Source organism: Gallinula chloropus (assembly GCF_964237585.1).
Source record: "Gallinula chloropus genome assembly, chromosome: 16".
Taxonomy (NCBI): domain Eukaryota; kingdom Metazoa; phylum Chordata; class Aves; order Gruiformes; family Rallidae; genus Gallinula; species Gallinula chloropus.
This window is the reverse complement of record NC_140101.1, coordinates 5,678,331-5,699,425: the sequence shown is the minus strand read 5'-3', so window position 1 is coordinate 5,699,425 and position 21,095 is coordinate 5,678,331. Positions and strand designations below refer to the sequence as shown.

The window sequence follows — 21,095 nt, the reverse complement described above, 5'->3', positions numbered from 1 at the left end:
TCATCCTTAAAAGCTGGAACAAAAACAAAAACAAAGGAAGAGCCCAAAAAAACCCCCAGTGAGCTACAGTCCCTGTCTGGAAAAATTAAGCGGTTATGCTCAGAGCACAGTCGTGTCCTTTGTTTAAAGGAAAGCTGCAGTCATTTCTTGTGCTCCCCATCATGGGCGTTACAGCTTCCATCTTGGCATTAGCGAACTAAACTCACACGTTTACGGTCTCTTGGTAGACACCAAGATAGAGCTCAGGGGCTGGAGAGGAAGGAAGGAAGGAAGGAGGGACACTTCTACCTGCTCACTTGGGCAGAGAGATCTTGTCCACCACCTCATTTCCCTCCTGGCCATAGTGACAGGCAGTTTGGGAGTTGTCTGTGGCAACACATCCTTACAGGCAACAAACCAGCCCTTCTTGCTGAAGTGCGAGTCCTGAGATGTCAGGCTGGCTGTGCTGCAGGAAAAATGAGGGTGTCTGAGAAGGGTGCTGATGGAGTGGGGACTGGCATGAGGGAGACAACCTTTTACTCCTTCCCTGCAGTGCAGAGCACCAGGAGACAGGCCCAGAATCTATAGGGTTGGAAAATTCTCTTCAGACTATGCTTCTGGGAGGCTTGAGCCAGCTCTGAGCTATGTCCTGGCTAATGCGAGTTCCCTGTATGCAAACAAGAAAAGGTTTACCATAGTTCTGAACAAACCAGGTTCTTCACCATGCTTGTTTGTTCTTTGATTTAGTGTAGGAGTACTAAGAAAATAAGCATGGATAGCTTGAGACCAACTCCTTCACCTCGGGTCAGCAAAGGAAACTGACGTGAGAGGAAACAATCTTCATACTCAGCAAACCACGATTAAAGTGTCCCTCATGCATTTGTGCAGTATTTTACACTTAAAGGACTCAAGAAGGAGAAAAGATTGCCTAAATCTGCTTTTAATTCCCCTTTCATTTGCACCGTTGCTAATCAGTCATTAACAGTCAATAGTGACAGGCATTGCTGGGCTGGGTCTGCTGCTGCTGTATGCTGCTGGGTGGTCCGACCCTTCGGCTGTACGCGCCTATCCCCTTGCTGGTTCCACTCTGGGGTTAACAATCTGCCAGGGCCTTGTGGAACCCAGAAAACACCAAATTACTTAAATACTGCAATTATTTGGAATCTATTTTCTATTTGTTTCATGTGTGGATTGCACAGTGCTGCTGGGGCTGGTTTGGAGCCGAGTAACACACACAGACAGCACACACGGATGTGATAAAAGCTTCTGAATATGAGAAAGGGTCTTCAAACCTAACAAGCCAAACCCCTTTCTGTTTCAATGAAGGGCTCTGCATGGATGATTTTCACACTTCTAACATGAAAAGGTAACTAAAGACACACTGTTGCTTGGTAAGGTTATGCCTCCTGAACGGTCCCCAGAAGGCCAGGTGACAGCCGGGTTTAGTTTGTCCTGTTGTCTTGTTCCAAAAGGCTGTTTTGTTCCTCCAGTCTCACCCAAACCTGGTGGGTTTTGGATACCTCACATAAAATACACCTGACCTACGATCTGGCAGCACTGGATTAGATTGTGAACCTCCCCGGGTCTGTGCTTCTACAAATCAGTTGTGAATTTAGACTTCACCTGACTCCCAGACCCTCTGATCACATTGCCGCTCAAGGCAGGATGATCTCTCCCTCAAAGGCAGAGAACTCATATTTAATCACAACTTAAGTTAAGCCTAGACAGCAGCTGAGCCGGGGTCTGCAGAGCCAGAACAGTATAGGACAGGATGCCAGTAGGACTGGAGCGCAGGGCAGGCTACACTGCTTTAGAAAGGGCTCACAAATGGCCAAAATGAAGAGTTAGAAAGCAAGTTCTTTGTAATACTTATCAAGACAGTAGTTCCAGCTCAGGCCTTTCACACATCAATAAAACAAGCAAGCTTCACTTTCTCTCCTGATGACTATGGACTTCTCTATAAAATCACAGCTTTATTATGCATAATTCAATTTCACCAACTGCTTTTCTTTATTGTCCCTTCTAATTATGCACACATACACTCACTATTTATTAGAACACAAAAATCACACCCAAAGAACTGCACAGAGTACATTCTGGGTAAGGAGAAATACGAGATTCACTTACTCCCCTGTCCCATTCTGGATTTGGAGATGTTTGCATAGATTCAGAAACCACCTCTGAATTCTGTATGATAGTGATTGTTACAAGGGCATTAATTAGCTGCATTACATAATGCATCACAACACCATTAAGTGGTTTTTATTTCAGAAAAATAAGGCCAGATGCACAAAAGCTGATGACAATACAGTAACTCAAGTTGTTGCTTGATTTTGGCTCAGAGAGACCAAGGTCAGTATTTCACAGGGATTAGTTTTAACATTCTTTGATTCTGATTCAGGACTAGCACCAAAATTCACACCTTTACATGATACAGTACAGGATCCTTGCTTTCTCCACACAGCTACAGAGGAAGCCTGGGGATCCAGAACCTGTTTAGCCCTCAAAGGTTGTTGTATGACTGCAGTCAGTGCAGATAAGCCCTTCAGGTCAAAGGCACCAGGGCTGTGCAAGAAGAGAGCACATTGGACTCACCCCTCCTGAGTCTATGTTCATGGCACTGACCACTTACCCTTCCCTTCAAGAACGCCTACAGAAAACAAAACTGAGCAAAACAACTTCAAATGGGTTTTTTCAGCACAAATCAAGTTACCTGTGGAATATAATAAATTTAATTTGTACATCATATCTGCAACGTGCCAAGATTGCGCATGGTCCAGAGGCATTTACATACAGGGAAGAACTGTAAAGCCTCAAAGTCTCTCCTCTCCCAGAGGAGACACAGACTTGACAGGCCACTGTAATGGATGGTTTATTTGTTTGTGGTATTGATTTATTAATTTGTTACATGCTAATCATTAATCAGCATCTGGTGTGCAGACAATACCAGAGGTCAGACAATCAGCCACAGTGTTCATCTCCCACTGGCCTGTCATCTCTGCTCCAGAACTCAGGGAAGCAGGAGTTTAAGAACACCAAACAGGCAGATGAAGGAGCTACAAGCCCAGGAGAAGCTTTAGTTTTGTAAACTAAATGCCAACATTGTTTTGCACTCCTTGGGTTGAGCCCAGCCAGGAAAGCACTCCGAGCTTTCCTCATGTCCCTAAGGTCAGAATTTGGCTAACCATATGCAGAACACGTTTGGCTCATTACACATGTGCATATTAAATCTACATTCAGCAGCAAGGGAACAGAAAGACAATATATGGTAAAGATACTGGAATTGGACTTCAAAGATTAGGATGCAATTCCACAGCCTCCCAGGGTGACTTTGGCCACAACAGTATCTCTCCCCTGCTTCAGTTCCCAGCTGGAAAAAGCAAAATCACCATCCCTCATTTTTACCTCATCCATCTTTGCAAATTAAGACTCAAGAATTCTTTATGGGGACATGTCTTTCTCAAAATACACCTAGCTGCCAGCACAACACGTCCTTCTCAGAACAGCCCTATGGAAACGTATTCAAAAACCCCCAAAACCTTATAAAATATCCACTGATAAGACCACCAGCTCAGCACTGCAGTGACCTGCTTTAGTCTGTGGAAAGATTATTCCTCTTTCCCATAAATGCCATCTATTTTTCAAGACAAAAGTTATTCCCTTGGATAGAACAGTGACCTCGTTGTCCACGGACAACTCGCCTTCCACCCAGGATATTTCTCAAAAGCTCCCAGTAGTTGGTGATATTAAATAGAAGGTGTCACATCTTAATGACAAATATTAGAACTAGCTGGCTTGATTAACATAATTTGTTTCTTCCTGGGATATTTTATTCCAGATGAGCTGCTTTTCATCTGTATTTTCTAGGGGGAAAAATATGCATTCTGACATGCCATGCTAATGTGCCCTCTGCAATGACCTCTTATCTCCAACTTCCCATTCCCACCTCCCATTCTCTTCAGTGCATGAAATGAGCTCCAGCAGCAGCTATTGGTCAAGAGTCTCATACATTGGACACCCGCCAAGGCTTTTGGGGTGTTTAGCACAGACAAAAGGTCTATTCCCATGACACACGCATTTAAATTTAGCACTAAACTGGTGGAAAAAAAGAGAAAAATATGTAAAATGTCACTTTCTGACAAGCAGAAAATTAGAATTCATTCCCCTGAGAATTAAATGGACTTTTCTGCTTCCAGTCACTAACTATGACAAGGTTAACATTTTTCAGTCTAATGACTAAGGACATTAAGTGTGCATGTGAATAAGAAATAAAATTACTAGAGGGTATTAGCTAAGTGTGTGACAACAGCCCAAACTGACAACAGAACTCTGAGGATGCAGAGTCTAACTAATGCTGATGGTTTACTTTGGAGAGCCAATGGCTAGCAGAAGCGTGGGGTACAAGCACATGGAGGTCATCTATCTTTCATTGTTATCATTATTATTGTTATTATTTCTCCTACTACTACACCACCACCAATCACAGGAGGATATACAGCTCAGGGTGAGGGTAGAGCACATCTCAAAGCACACACCCAGCCTGTTTCTCCAGCATCCCAGGCTGGGACACTGAACTGGGCACAATGTTAATCAGGGGCCACAAAAGCCTGAGGAAAGAAGTAAGTCCAAGTGCATCTCTTGTGTCCCCAAGGAGTCACCACTCCCCATTCACCACTTAATTTTGATAAGACATAAGGATTAGGGTATGAGATCAAGTTCTCATCTGTGACTTGCCTTAGCTTCTGTCCTTCCCAGCTCAGTTTTCCCTGTAGCTCCTCGCTGCCTTGTTCAGCTATGGCAAACATCACACAGGCAGCTACAGCTTCTAGACAGTAATGGATTTCCACCTAATGCAGCTCCACACAAGGAGACTCGAAGAGAAAGAGAAGTCTATGTGTTACCAATATGTCCTAGGTATTAAAACTACAGAAATTATCAGCTGTTTGGAATCTTTCTGGAAATAAATTAAATTGGGGCAGTGAAAGGTAAGGCAGGAAGATTTTCAACTATCTGATTTGTTCTGTGAAAAATGAGTGTGAAAATGATGTTCAGAGATACAGGTCAAGCTTGAGAACGCACCATTAAGCAGGGGCAATTAATGATACCCAACAGAATGAAGAAAGCTGGCAGGACAGTAACAGACTTCAGTGCAGAGAGCTCTCCTTTTACTCTTTCTGCCTTTGATTGGGTTTCAAAAGCTACTTGGCCACAGCTGAGAAATTCTCAAGCTTACAATTTAGGGGACAAATGAAACATTAAAAAAATGAAAATAGACATTAGGACTAAAAAGAAGGAAGAAAAACCAGAAGAAAACAAGTACTTTCAAACCATGGAATCTACCTCCAGCTTAGCCAACTGGAAAGATTCACTGATTTGTGTGTGCTTTGCTGGGGCCCAGCAGGGTGCTCATAACTCCCAAACAATATATTTTGCTATTTTTCCAGTCTAAAGTCTGTTTGAGGGGCTATTAGGCAGCTCAGTTACAGTCATGTTTCCTGTAACATCAAAAGCTGGATTCTATTAATCTGCAACTAGTGGGCATGCACCTTACAGCCCCAGAAGGGTGTTGCCTCGTCAAACCTGTGTGGAAGGACTTCTGCATGGTCTTACACCAACAAAGCCTGACTTTGCCCCTCTAATTCATGCTGGCATGACTCTGTTCCCTCCATCTTCCTCTTTGCTGTATGTGGTTTCTTCCCCAAAAGAGGCACGACTGTATTTGGAGATCTTCAGTGAAAAAGATCACCTTAAATGCTGCTCTTGTTGACAAGCCAGTGCACGGGCTGACAGTGTGGAGCAGGACCCGCGTTGGAGCCACGTGCCGAGTGCGGCTGGAGAGCTGAGCTCTGTGAGAAGAGAAGCATTGAGAAAGTTGTTCACCTTAGAGGAGGCTTCCCCCAGCACTGCATGTGCTCTTCCCACCCTGCTCCCATCTGTGTTCTGCCTTCCTCTCTCTCTGCTCAGAGTCTGATTCCTTTTTGCTCCCCAGCCTCATCACCTCACACTTCCCTACAATAAACTGCATAAGCCACTTATCTGCCGGTAATCCTGATAAATCCAGATCAGTTTGAATGAGTTTGTTTTGTTCCCCTGTCCCCTGTCCCCTCCCCTCCTGCCCATCCAACTTCCTCAGCCTTATTTTATGTCATCAGCATATTTAAGGCACTTCTGAAATTACATTCTGCTCAAGGTCACTGCGCTGGGTTTAATTCCCCCCCCCCACAGCACATCAATGCTTTAACTCCCACCTGATTTATTTATACAGTTTATTATCAGAGGCCAATTCAATCAATACAAGCTGGAATTCAAACACACAAATGCATTTGAATTACACATACAAACACTCATCAAGAGAAATAAGACAACTGCTACAATCCAGACCATTCCTCTAAGGTATGGGCAGCTTAGGAGGCTCACAGCAATGCATTTTTATACCTTGACTTCTGCTTGACCCCAACGGTTGTTTGGTTACTGGAAACCAAAGGAATTGTAACAGCATCACAAATTCCATGGAAGAGGCTTGGACAAGGAACTTCTGTGTTTCTTATCCCAAGCCAGTAGGAGCATATTTTAAGAGGAGCTTTCTGAGTTGACAGTTCCTTTATTAGCGTCTGTACACACAGGAATTCCAGCAAAACACCAGCAAACCATACCAGACAGTCATGTCAAGCAAACAGAAGAGTGTACAGAGATCTGGAGCTTGAAGGAAAACCAAGGCACTAACCTCAAATTGCAGCCTAGGTTAGGCATTAAACCAACCCAAACGGGATGCTGGAAACCTACTGGGGAGTGAATCGCTTTTGGCTTCCCTCTGCAAACCGCTGTCTTTCCTAAATGTTCATGGTCAGCACGATCCTCAGACATGGTTCACAACCAACTTCTGGATGTCTTTGAACACAGTTGGTGGTTACAAGTTAAGGAACACCACTAATTCAGAAAGTGAAGGCAGATAAAGCATGCATACACGGGGTCTGCAGTCAGCAGGGGCAGGCAATGCGCTGGGCTGGAGCCTTCAGGGAACATGGAATTGGAAGGGGGTGCATGAAGTTTGGGAGAGGAGCACATGGTGCTCTGTAGCATTTTGTGACAGCTTCAATGTCCACAGGAGTCTGTCATGCAAAATAAAATACACACTACGACACTGCCCACCATCATCAATTTGGGGGGCTCCAGGACTAGAAACAGATCCCTGTCACCTTCATAAGAGCATACCCCTGATGAACTGCAGCTCTTCCCTTTCTCCCTGTCGTTTACACATTGCTCTCCCTTCTCCCTCCTCTCCCTAGCAGAGATCCTTCACAACCCCCTTTTGTAAGCAATCACCCTCTCTCCTAATCACTCCTTGGTAGAAGTTGTTTCTATTTCTCCTTCCCCATACAAAGCTGTCTGCCACCCCAGAGCTGCTCAGGTCTGTACCACACAGAGGGGCACAGCCTGGGGCATCAGGAATGAGAACGCAGCCCCTCTCTTGACTCCGACAGCATCAAACTCCACCCTTGCACCTTCCCTGGCCTAGGCTTACATGACTCCCAGGAGTCTTTTTGAAATTTTGTTTTTAATATTTCACCATTTTTGCACAGAGAATATTTTGGCTTCTCTATCAATCCATTTCTGCTTGGTAACTCCCAGTTTGAATGCGGATTGTGTTTTGCATAAAATTAACTAAATTGCAGCCCTTCTGTTTCATTGGTACTTTTTGTCTGCTTCCTTCCTGAACAATGTTGGGGAGATTGCAAGCTGACTACAATTCTCTTTCCTAAGCAAGAGGAAAACAACATCTAAGAGCCCAATCAGTCCAAGTTTCCTGATGTCTGGTGGGTTTTATAAGCTACATTGTACTCTGGCATTTAACAATTTCTGTTCATTTGATTCACTTTAAGAAATGAACCTAATGATTGCCACAGCGTTCTGTACTACAGTTGTCTGGTGATAAATATGGAACAGGTATAACCAGAAGCTTGCTCTTTTTTCTCAGTAAGAATTCACTGAGCTAACAAGTTATTTGTGTGATGCCAAAGCAGCGATAGGACTTTGCTCTCAAATTTCAATACTCTGTTTGCAGAGGGAGGTCTGCTGTGAGCTCTGTTTCACAAGCGAGATGAGATCAACAGCAGTGTTTGGCTTCCAGGAGTGTCAATAAAACACATGAGCACAAAACTACTCAGGTGTTGCCCAAGTGGGGGGGCCCATATCCCCACAGGTATGGAAGTTCCAGCAGGAAGCAGCACATTTTTAAGAGAAATTACCTCTGTGCCTTCAGTGAAAGGGCCTCTAATAACGAAGATGTTTCAGGGCTACAAACAGGGAGCAGAGAGAGAGGCTTACCTGCTGCCTGAAGTGAAGCAGAGCTGGTGGGACCCACGTCATTCACTGGGGCCCTTGGGATAGGAAGCAGCAAGTTACCTGACAATTAGAACCACGACAGACACTGCTAGACTTTCACTCCTTTCCAGGTAAATCACTAACCCACGGGCACATCCTCAGAGCAGCTCATCTTTGGCAACAGCATTGAGCCCTTTTCTGCAGCATCCACACAGGAGGAGCTCAGAGACAGAGCAAACATAAGCTCTGGGATGTAACCCAGGTGAAATTAGAAATGCTTCTAGAGGGAGGGGAAATGGTTGGGAAATGTTGTACAAGCGTTTAGAAGTATCAAAGGTGACAGTTTGGAGACATCTGAGGCTCTCCCTGAATGCAGTGACTGTTTCCAGCCAGTCCCTGGTTCAGGCTTGCTAAGCCTTGGCTTTCTCAGGGTGCAGGGGGAACATGAGCACGACGGCTCTGAGCTACACTGGGAGCCTGCTTGGGCGAGGGAAGGGGGCGAGCTGGTAACGATAAGGAAGTGTGATGAATTATTCCTGTGCTTGTCATCTTTATTTAACTTACTGCCTTTTACATCCAGGGGAACCACAGCCCTTCCAAAAGAGTTGCTTTGGATTTCTTAATATTAGCAGACAGTTGTGACGTTTGTCCTGCCCTGGACATAATTAGACTCAAGGCATTTTTAGTGCGTTTTCTTCTCCACGATGAGCTCCCTGTTTCTTTATCTGAGGATCCTGAACTTCATTAACAAGTCTCTTCTAGAGTCTTCTGGAGACTGATCCTTTCCCTGTGCTGCAGCATACAGAAGAGAAAGCAATGGCTGGAATGCAGAATGCATAAATCTGTTGCTTGTGCTTCCTTCCTTTGAAACAGTTCTTAGAGCTTCCCCTCCAGAACAGGCTTCTGCACTCCAGTGCAATAGAGGAACAACGTTCACAGGGATTCGTGATACTATGCAAGCCAGAAATCGAGTTCTCAAGATCACATATGAGGCAGTGGAAGAGCTGAGTGTGGATTTCAGGAATCCAGAGCTTCAGTCCCTCCAACAGCCACGTCCTGCCTGAGCTCTGCATCTCCACGTGCTGTCTCCCCTGATGTTTATTGCTGGTGCATGATGCAGCGCAGCTGGTTGCTTTAAGACAGGCAGTATTATCTGCTTTGTCTGCATCCAATTGTTATTCTTCAGAGTAGAAACTTTAAGTGACAAATACAACATTGCAACTAATAACACCAGCATCCAGCAGTGCTGCCATCCAGCTCAAGCAGTTTTCCAGACAGCTGCATTCTTAAATGCATACACGTTTGGGCTCTCTGCCCCACTCCTCCTCTCTAAAAGGAGCTGCAAAATGCATTCCAATTCCTGGCCTTATCACCCCAGCAGTTTCCATCAGTGTAAATAGCCTGGTTACCTCCCTGACATTTAGCACCTCAGACAGAGAGCAATACTGTCCTTTATCAGCTGTGCCCTACTCTCCTTTCCCCAGGTTACTTCAGGGTCTCTTCTAGCTTGAATCCACTTCTCTCACCCAGCCAGAGCAGCACACGCCCTGCCAGGGCTCGTCTCACCCAAACACTAATACTCTTCTGATTTGCCCCAATACAATTTTGGGCTGGTGCAGACCACTCCAGCCCCCTGCATCACATTGGTGACTTCTGTTCTTTCCAAGGGATGAGCCTCCAGCTTCCAGCAAAACATACTTGATATTTGTCCCTAACTATATAACCACATACTACGTGATTTCCTGCCGTTCTGGCATCCTTGTCCTGAGGTCACCCATTTCTGTTCATTCCCAGAACTATGCAGCGTACTGCATAATGCCTAAAAGCATCTGCAAATCCTCTCCCCCTTTCTAGAAGCTTGGGTACAGATTAGACAGTCTAGACAGACAATAGGAAGAAAGAATAAAGGATTTCTAAGGACTTTCCTGTATAATCCTGCTTGCAATATCCAGCTGCTCTGCAAAATGCCAGAAGCACCATATTTCTGTCTTGTCTACTGATCACTTTGATAAAATTTGTGATCTTGTCATGCTCCTAAGTATTTAGTTGTTAAATAACAGCTTAAGTCACACAGAATTAATAATCAGCATAAAACCCATTTGAGGGAACCGTGCTTGAATGACACCCTCAAACCATGAGCCCCATGGAATCTCAGGAACTGGCTTCAGACGTGGCACTGCCCACAGCCTGAAGTTCTGGACCTTGCTTTGTTACTTGATTAAAACAAGGAACTGAAGAGGGACTTTTCATCTCAGGTTTGAGAGTCTTTACGAACGCGAGTTCGGAAGGGGCAGGGGGCTGCTGCCCTTGAGAGCCTGGGCAGATGATGTGCACAGCTGGACACAGCAGAGAGGATGCGGCTGCACAAGAGCTGAGATCTTCCAGACAAGCACAGTGACCACGACACGGCGACTGCGACACGGTGACCATGACATGTGCCCAGGTAAAACGGGCACACACGTCCTGCAGAGTACTCTGAGCCCCTGCCAAGTGCACAGCCCCACTCACACTGTGCCCTCTCCTGCTGTCTGCAGCAATTCCCTGGTCCCGTGGCCGGTGCTGTGCAGCTCCCAGCAGTTTAGAACAGGGAACAGGGCCTTACCCTTTAGGTCATGACCTTCTAAACTCCACAAAGGGAGTCAGCTGCAACAAAGAGGTAAAGCAATCACACCAAACTTCACACAAAAAGCTGAACTGAAGGGAGATTTTTCTTAGCTCGCTCTAGAGACTGAGCCTGTGTTTTTAATTTCTGCCTCCATTCCTGGTTCAGCACATCGTCCAGTGGCAAGGAAGATCCAAGGCAGGTGCAAAGCCCTGCCTTCAGACTAGGCAGCTATCCAACCCTCCACCCTGAACGGGGCAGGCAAGTGTTTAGGGGATGCAGCTGCATTTTTCAAGCATTCCAGCTAGCATCTGAACTTTACTAACATGGAAACTAGGCTTAGGGACTTACTTGCAGGAAGCCGAGGATTGTGAGTGCAGGGAAACAACTCCCCAGACAACCTACTCTTCATCTCTGAGCCAGGTAGGACAGGTCTGGCTTCCTGCCACGTCACACTTACTGTGCTTACACCCAGGCAACGCTCCCCATTTCTGTCGTAGACAATCTGACAAGAAACCCACATAAAAACATTATTCAGATCCCTTTTTTCCACTGGAATATAGGGCACCTATGCTCAGGTACTGTGATGTCCTACTTCTCAGCCCTGCCTGCACAACCAGCTCTATGTAACATGTCTCACTCCAAACAGCACACACAAAGCAAAGCTGGAACTGAATGTTGGAAGTAAATTCTCAGCCTGCAGCATAAGCCACATCCCTCCCTTATGGGATAGAAACAAGAGGCATCCAAGTCTGCAGCCAGCATCTTTCTGATCCTTGTTTCACCTATTCACACAAGACAATGCTTCACTAATCTTTATCACATTCTGGATACAGCCCCTCCCAGGCACTGAGCTGGACCACAAACCCAAGTACTGAGGCCAAAATTCACAAGTCACATAGATACTTATAGAACAGTCCTGGTACCTGCTAGAGAAAATGCTCTGACAGAAGGAAAACAAGCACAACCCAAGTTAGTTATTTGTAGGGTCTCCTGGCTACACGAGGCTTTGCAAGCAAACAGGCAGTGGGCCAAGTTCTCAGGAGCGCTCAGTTCCCACCCAGAATCACCTCTTCTGTGGTTAACTGGGACTTAGTGCTGAGCTCTTTTGGAAAAACATCTCTAAGCAAAACAATGGAAACTGCTCAAGACTGAGCACAGAGTCCTTAATAAACCCTCAGGAAACAGACCAGAAGCTCAGCTTCCTTCTACTGATCACAGAGGCATAAAGAGACCGTAAGCAGTAGTTTTATTTTAAAAACATCTCATGAACCTGGATTCTAAGAAGCGTTGAAAGCAGATGGGCAATTCCCTTCACCCCAGCGCTGGGTTCAGGAAACCCCAACCTTCAAAGCCCTAAGGCTTAAAATGTTGGGAGACACTGAGCAAGCACTGGGCAATTGCAATTAACCACTTACACGCACATCAACTTTGCCCACACCCTCCCACGGCAGACAAACTGCCCTACTTATAAAATAACCCTTAACTGATCTGCCAGAGGCAATAAAGCCAGTCAGGGCCAGAACTGGATGAAAGACCCAGGGATTTCCAGTCCCCTGAAATACCCATTAAACTCTATCGCCCTGGTCTGCTGCCAGCTATTAGGAAATTACCCTAGTGAGGAGCATTCCAGAGAGAACTTGCAGACAGGCTCAAGCTCTCCTACAAACCGTATTAACTAAATGGCTGGCTTGGCTAGGGAACAATGTTATAAATACTTAAGCTACAAATTAAAAGCGTGTTTGAGAGCCGTGCTGTCAAGCTAGTTGTCATCTCAGCTGCAGCATCACCACCGTGCGAGCTCACTGCATAACTAAAACCTACAAATCCCACCCAGCGACCTGTATTTGAAGTGGGGCTCTCTGGAGAAGTCACTGACCGGCCCTTGAAATCTCTCAGAACCGCGTTAGTCCGTATTTTATGACGTGGGGCCAGATTTCCGCTGCGAGGCCCGATTCACAGCACTGCCGGCGGTGCGGCGCTGTGGGATCACTCCCCTCCTGGGCTGGAAGTGAACCAGGGTGCGTTCGCTCTGCTTCTGGCCCCAGAGGCGGGCAAGGCTCACCGCGCTGTGTCCCTCGCTGTCCCGGCCCTGAGCTTGTGCCCCATGGCGAAGGAGCAGCTCGATGCAGTCGCACCGGCCCGCAGCAGCAGCGGCGTGGAGGGCAGTTCTTCCCAGCGGGGTTTGAGAGTGCAAATCAGCACCTGCGAGAAAGCGCACACAGCACGCGTGAGCGGACATAGGAGAGGAGCTAATGCCACCTGCGGGCCACAACGCACAGGCTCTTCTGCAGGCAGATGCAGCTTGTTTTAGTCACATCTAACAGCGGCATTAACCAACCTGTCTGTGCCCTCAGCTCCCACACAACCGGAGAGTCTGTGTTCCCTTCCCAGGAACGCTGCTAGCTTTGTGGGAGGCAAGACACCATCGCTACATTTGCACTGGGGGGGGCTTACTGGGAGAGGACTGTGTCCTCTGGCAGGGACAACCCTTGAGGCTACCAGGCTCAAGGATCCCAGTGGGAGGGAGCAGTCAGACAAGCTGGGACTCCCTCTCAGCACTCGCTTGCGATGACAAAAAGTGTTAATTATCAAACGTCCTTTCATTAACAAACACCCTTTCAGTGGGGACAATCAAGTGACCCAAAGGACTGTCCCCTGTGCAGATGCAGGTTTCTGGGGAAAGGAGGTTTCTGAAGCAACAAAAAAGGCCAAGTGTCAGAGCCACAGAACTGGTGCTTACAACTCATCTTGCATTTCACTGGCTGATAAAATCTAGGTGTTTCTACATAATAAAATCACAATCAATAAATGAGAAGTGAAAAAAATAAATCAGAAGTCCTGTTTTCCAAAATTAATGTGCCTAACACTGAAAGTCATACATGTCAGAAGAACAGCAGTTTTTATTGTCTCCAAGCCCCCATCAGAACTGATGCTCATTCTGTGACATTCTCCACCTCCAAAATAGAATACATGAAGCCATTTGGGTCAAATTCTAAGGCCTGGGTAAGCAGGGCAGTGGTATGGAGGGCAGTGCACATAGAAGAGAACTGCTTTAGCAAAGAACATTACCATGTCTCAGGAGGAACCTGGCAGTTTCAGTATGACCTCTGTGGCTGGCAACGAACAGTGCCACGAAAGCTCGGTGTGCTGTCCATTCCTTTCTCTGCTCCGGTCCCAGTAACTCTGCATATGGCATGGTGGCCACCAGGTCCTTTGTTACACCCAGCTGGGCTAGCTGCAAAGCAAGCACAAACCTTTTAGTCTCTTTCAGAAAAGCAGCCTGATTTGGTTTAGGTAGCACCAAAGTCCCATACCCATACCTATACCCAGGGGATGCTTGCACACAGCCTAAGCTGCTCTGAGATCAGCTAAGGAATTCCTGCTTGTGCCTTACTCTTCTGCCCCATCTTGATTCTCTGCTACCTCCTGGTGCTTGCCATGGTCATTCCTCAGAAGGAACATTAATTTGGGGTTTCCTTTCACACGTCGTTATTGACTGTCACATAATCTTACAGGAACTTTGCAATCCCTGTCTTTCTGAAGAGAGAGGACACAGACTGCCAGCACTGGCCATATAAGCTCCAGGCTCCTTCAGAGACAGGTGACTTTGGGCCTGGGTTCCAGCAGACAACTCAAACCTAAGCTGCCTCAGGAAACAGCCCTGTATTGCATCCTTCTCCAGAAGGAGCTTTTTCTGGGGTAGTAGAGCCAAACACATCAGTTCTGAAGTGTTCCCAAGAGGCCTCTTAGGAACAGTTTTCAGTTGCCTCATGCTGTTCTTCAACCTGAGAAACCATTTCCACACTAGGCTACAGCTTCCACAGTGCACCATGGCTTTCTCATCTAGTCAGTGGAGCAGCTGTATGGGTATTTCTTTGAAATTTTTTTTCATTTGGGAATCTAGAGTGTCAGCAAGCTTATGGTAGGCCTCAATGCCACTACACCTTCCATTTCAAAGGAGACCACTTGTTTGTGTGGCACATCCTTCTGTTTCCCACTCTACGCCAAGCAGGAAGAATCTTTTCACATGCAAAACTCAAAAAACAGGGGGAAAACAAACCAAGCCCCCTAATTTGCCTAAGAGCAAAGCACAAGCTATTTGTGGCAGAACAGCTGCTTGCCAGTGAACCACAACACCACACAAGAGTTAATGAGAGGAAGCGAAGAACCCTGCAGTATCCATTTGCAACAGCTGGGGAAGTGCAGAGGAACAAAACGTGAAGATCCAGGTGGGAATTTGGGCCTGGGCCACAGAGCCAATGGCCCTTTATGAAACGTGTTGTAGGGTATTTCACAGCTGTACCTATCCAGGCCTGAAGGTTTACAGTATGCATCAGCTAGAACACCTCGTGTTTCTGCCAAGACAGCCTTTCAGTCCTAAATCAGGAAAGCAGCATGGGCTCTATCAAAGCACCACAGAAACCATTTTTTTTCTATAAAACTCAAAGCTTTTCTTACTAATCAGACTGGACAGGATCGCCAACTCAAGCTGGTCTGAAAGCTAGCACCAGATAAAGCGGATGAGACAGGGAATGCCTTCTGATGCTTGATTCTGGTACTGCTACATATCGAGCCCCATTCTCACTCTGGAGTCAGCATGGCCGGAGGAAGACGGACAATGACACCAAGAGCTTCTGCCTCTGATTCTCATGACAACAGACAAGTCGCTTGGCCTCACGCAACACCCACAAATAGATAACCTCAATCTTCTGTGGTGCTTGATGGAAACTCAGAAAAAGACTTTATTTATATACGATGTATTATTTTTCCTTCCTGTATGAAAACCACTGGAATTATCTTTTGTTGACAACACATCAGAAGAGTAAAATGTCAGCCAACTGAATAAAAACATGAACATTTTGCAGACATCAGGATAAGCTGGGACAAAGAATGCAAACGCATACATCAGCGCTACCAAGAGTTAAACACCAGTGAGAACTTGCGCTCCAAGTGCTCATGCTGGTTACTAGTAACAGCAAGAAGATGCCTCAATTCTAAACCCAGCAGCCTGTGTTACAGACTTACCAGCCCCCCTGAAATGGCCTTTTTCATTGTGAACTGTTGCCAGTACAACTAACCTACGTGATTTCGATGGTGACTCTCTTCCATTAAAGCCTTCCCCACTATTTGCTCTACCAAGTCCTGCTTTATAGAGGCACTTTGACTTTCAGCCAGAGGCTTTTGCCATTCCACATGCCATACCCCACCCGTTCACAGAGGCAATGGGATCAACCTTTGTGGTGTCTCCTTCTGCAGCAGCTGCCACTAGACGCCCCCAGCCATCCTGTCGCCAGATGCGCATTGTGATCGTTCCACCAGGGACAATGTCATTGTCCTTAAATGTAGACTCATCTGGCAGATCTACTGTGGGGAGTCAGAAAAGAAAAGCAAGTCAATGTATCCTCAAGTTAGACAGTGACCAGCTTAAAAAAAACAACCCAAAACATTAGATGGCGACTGCTTAGCTACACTAGTGTTGATGGTATGGTCATAATGCATCAAGGACACCCTGGGTGCTGCTGTACTGAACTCGGTACAACACAGAGACTCTCCCAGCCTGGAAAAGGCTACAGGATGAGTGCCCTTGGGGTAATAAGGCTGTAAGCCACAGAGCTGCAGTTAACGTGCTAAGTACCAAGACAGTAAAACACTTCAGTGCATCCTTGGTGTCTTTACTCTAAAAAGCAAGCACTGAGCTGGTTTGATCCAAGAAAGCAGATAGTGGGAAGAGAGATTTTGGATTAACTGGCAGGTCTGAGCAAGTTTCTATGGCCACCTCCACTTGTTACCGCCAAAGCCAAGTACTGCAACACCCCAGGTTCAGCTGCTGTAACAGGAAATAAATGCTCCTCCACACAGCTACCTGTGGAGAGGGTGGCCAGAGCCTCACTAGTGCATTGCCTTTTGACAGGGCTCAGCAGAAAGTCAAGGGTCTGTGCTTTCACTCTCTAACCTGAGCCTGCTGAGTAGACCATTCATTACCTTTAAACAGCAGAAGCAAAAGTGAAGCATTAAGAACTGGATTCCAGGTGGGGCACACTAAAGAGAGGAAAGCAGCAGCCTGATCTTCATCCAGGACCCAACTGTACCACAACTAGCAGGGGAAGAGATACCACAAATAGCCTCCAAGAACCCCAGAGGTTACAGGGTCTCACCTTCATCCAGGTACTGAATCCGCTGGAAGTGAAGGGGGACTCCAGTCAACAATTCCAAATGGGACTTCAGCTTCTTCAGAGACAAGTCATTTCGGCATTGAGGCAGTGAAAATATCTCATTAGTTTCAGCTAGATGGAGCTTGGCACTGAAGGTGTGCAGTGGCAAGGAAGGCATGGTGATGAATTGGTTCCTGACCAGGAAAAGGGAGATTTGTGTCTTAGGTAAAGCTTGGAACCTTTTTAAGGACAGGAGTCTAAACCTGGTAGAAATGCCCCCTCCCCTGGACAGTCCCCTTGTACCCTCAAAGCCCTCCAAACACAGATGCCCCCCTCTATCACAACCACATTACAGTATCCAAGCAGCATAAACTGACATCACAGAAGTACATTCCACTTGTATGAACTTACCAGACCACCACAGAAAGTAACACACCAGTGTGATTACAGAGAGATTTCTGACCCTGCCCATCTTTTGGTTTTCACAAGGATGCCAAACTTATTGGACAAGTAGAGAAACAAAGCAGCAACTCCAGTAAAAACTGAGAGCTGCCCATATTTAATGTTCTGTTCTTCTTACTAAAGCCTAGATCTCCATCTTCATGTGTTGTCTAACGTAATAAAAAGGCATAAGGCTTTTCGTGCTTCCAGTTTACTACACAGGCGTCTTGTGCCCTAACTTAAGGTATGTGGATTGGCTTTACCAGGGGCACAGAGAACTGTTTAGTCTCCTCGTTTTTGCATCAGCTAAAATCCCTGCAGAGATTCTTTTGCAGCAGTTGGTAGAAGTTCTACAGCACAGGATGGAGCAGCCAGTGCAGGTCTGAAATGGTCAAAAGCATGATTGCAGCAGCAGAGGAGACAGAAGACTCCTGAAATAAGAGGCAAAGCCAACCAGCTAGGTGTGGGTTATTTATTTTCACTTCTGCCCACTCCAAGGCCTAATGATGACAGAGATTCATTAATGCAGGATGTCCAAGAGCAACACCAAGCTGAAAAAACCAACCCAGAACGTCCTTCCAGGCTGAAGTTTGGAGAGGGAAGGATTTAAGGCAAGGATCTGGATGCCAGTTTCACTTAGCATAGAAGGTCTCATCATTTAAAATACACCTTGTGAGAGTTTCAGTTCTGACAAAGATTTTGACAGAGATTTGTGAAGCACTTTGGCATCCCCACTTCAAGGAAAAAGCACAAGAAGAGCTACTTAATCTCTGACCATCTAATGGATTTTTCACTACGCAGTAGGATGAATTCCCCACACAACCCGCATCTGACAGATGGCAGCGTTTACACCAGGGAGAGGTTTCATTAACCAGAGGAATACACTCCCATCCCACTGATAACAAAAGTCAGTTACCACAAGTTGGTTTATAAAACAGTCACAGGATTTATTGAGATAAATACAAAGTTACATAGATTCTCTATTTCAACAAATGAGTGACACTTCCAGAGTGTCCCCGTGTAACTGGGCTCTAACCAACGCCACGTACAGACACAGCCGCCTCTGGGGCGGCACCCGGGCCGCTGCCAAGCGTGTATCAGACAGGAGATACCCACGAGCCTGAACTCTAAGCAACATGACTAACATGCTTTGGATTACAAGTGCTTGATAATTTCCTATCGCATCCAAGCAATATTGCACCCACTAAGGTTATTTTTCAGGTTCCTTAGATGGAAATGTTTCAAAGTGATATCCTAACGGCTGCTGTGAAGGTGGATCAGCTACCTAACGTCGCTCCATCTGGCTTTTAAAATACTTATTTTTTTGCATAATTTTAACAACCCAGAGAATTGTATGTGAACACACTGCTTCACCCATCATTGCATACAGTTGTCCAGTACAAGACGTAAAGTGCGGGTCTTTAGTCATGCTGAAATCATTTCTAGTTTAAAACTAAAACAAGACAACAAACCTTGTAGAGGGTAAAACTGTTTACGAGACCTGCACACGGTCTACAAATAAAAATTAATCCATCCCAACCCAGTCATGTCCCCCATTTGTGCATGCAACCCTAGAGTTTTAACAAATGTTTTAAAATGCTCTACCAAAACCATACCATTTCAAACAGACATGATTTCTGGAGCCAGAGAAGTACCAAAATATTGTTAAAAACAAAGGACTTTGTTTAGCTTAAGTGAATTTTTATAGCTGGTGGCTTACTGTTTACACATATCCTAATTAAAAACTCTTAGCCAATGCTAACCAAACATGCTAAACCATATGGAAGCTTGTGTTTTCCAGTGGATTACTGCAAATAAAGCTAAGTATTTTAAGTTTATCTGACAAACAGAAATCTGGGTTGAGTTAATGTTCAAAGTATTTAATTTACATACAGTACATCTCAAACATACTTACATATGCACACACTTAAAAGTTTGTTCAGTGCAGAGAAATTTAATGAACCGATAATAAAAAACAGAAGTAAAACGTTGTCAGAAAGACCTTAGAAAATCTGAACTGTTAGAAAATATCAGCATAATGCCAGCATTAGAAAAAGATATTAGAACTAGAAAAAATTAACTTGTTAAGAAATTGCAATCATAAAAAGTCTGAAGAAACAGTTGTTTTAAATTAGAAAAAAATTGTAAAAAATTAAATGTAGAATGTTGCAGAATTTACACAGTTCATACTGTTTGCTGTAATAGCAGTGAGAGCAGTGGTATATTTCTGCCTGCAACTTCCTAAAAGCATTTTGTGATCTCACAAGAACACAATCTGTTACAAATACTGTACATATAATAATACAAGACTAGTTAAACAAACGTATACAAAACTGAGCCCTCAAAAAATACAGAACCCAGATGAGGAACCTACTTGCTGCTTTGCAGACCAGTCAGATTTAAAACAAAACAACAAAGAAAAAAATTCATTTCAGTAACAACCTTCACCCAATGTGAACTACTTTCTAGTAGAACAGTGAAATAAGGGGAAATATTTAACACAGGTCTATTTATAATAAAGTGTTTTCACAGAGAGAAAGTAACTGTTATTACATGAAACCATCTCTTTAGTATTTCAGCATTAGTTTTTAAACAGGACGAAGTTCCAATCTAGAATCTAGAAAAAGACTCCTCCCCCAAGACCCCACATTTTCTGCAGACTTGGGGCAGAAGTCAGGATTCACCAGAAAGTATTAGCTTTGTAATTGTTCAAACTGGTCAGAAGCTGCCTGATTTCATTAAGAGACCTTTGTTTTAACCTGTCTATTTCTTTCTTCTGAAACACCTGGTTAAATACAGAGAAACTGTCCTGCTTAAGGATCCCAGCAAGCTGCATTTGTTGTCTGCTCCAAACCCTGCCATAAGATCCACAGAAGTTAGAGCAAACTGTCAGCACCTTTCCCCTAAACACTTGGTATTTGTGGATTTTCAGGTTTTAGAGATCCTTTGTTTCTTAGGCACAAAGCAGCAGGCAGTTTGTGATTTGAACACTGGGCCAATTGAAAGGTGTTTTTTACATGAGTTGTGTATGTAAAAGACACAAACAAAAACTCTGTCAAGTTCTATAATACCCTTCTACAGATACAGCACCTGCTGCAGGAACCAAATCCCTCAAATGAAGTGAACTCTGACAGGGCAGAATGAGCAATTTTTAGTTTGAGGAATTTACAGCCTACCTACCACTACCAGAGCCGGCAGTAACAGAACCAGACCTGTGAACACCTGTAAGGGTACAGCTCAGAAATAGCAAATTAATAGAAAAGTCATAATATACAAAGAATCTTGAGCTCTCTGTGCTTTGAAAAATATCACATTGTTTAAAGTAGAAATGAACCGTGCCTTAATTCTAGCTGAGCAACTATAAAATGAAATGATTTTTGAACTTCTTTCCACTGATACAGATTTAAGTTCTTCATAGCTTTTTTGTTGAAATTCAAAAATATTCACATATATACACTTTTTTTAGTTAAATTTCAATACTTGAAGCAACACAAGAACTACAGTAAAAGTGAGGAAAGAATATCTCCATATAAGTTTGCTATAATCAGGTTTTAAGATTCTGAAACCCCTTTAAGCTTATAGCAGACTACTGGAAA

General features: G+C 44.9%; 1 protein-coding gene across 1 annotated transcript; it reads right to left on the bottom strand.

Annotated features, from left to right (window-relative positions):
• Positions 1 to 12,821: 12,821 nt before the first annotated feature.
• Positions 12,822 to 17,236, bottom strand: ANKRD60 (ankyrin repeat domain 60; the record flags this gene model as incomplete). The annotated part of the gene is made up of 4 exons (XM_084271503.1): positions 12,822 to 13,108; positions 13,976 to 14,141; positions 16,140 to 16,270; positions 17,062 to 17,236. The coding sequence occupies 4 exons, from the start codon at positions 17,234 to 17,236 to the stop codon at positions 12,822 to 12,824; spliced, it is 759 nt and encodes a 252-aa protein (XP_084127629.1).
• Between the last annotated feature and the right edge of the window lie 3,859 nt (positions 17,237 to 21,095).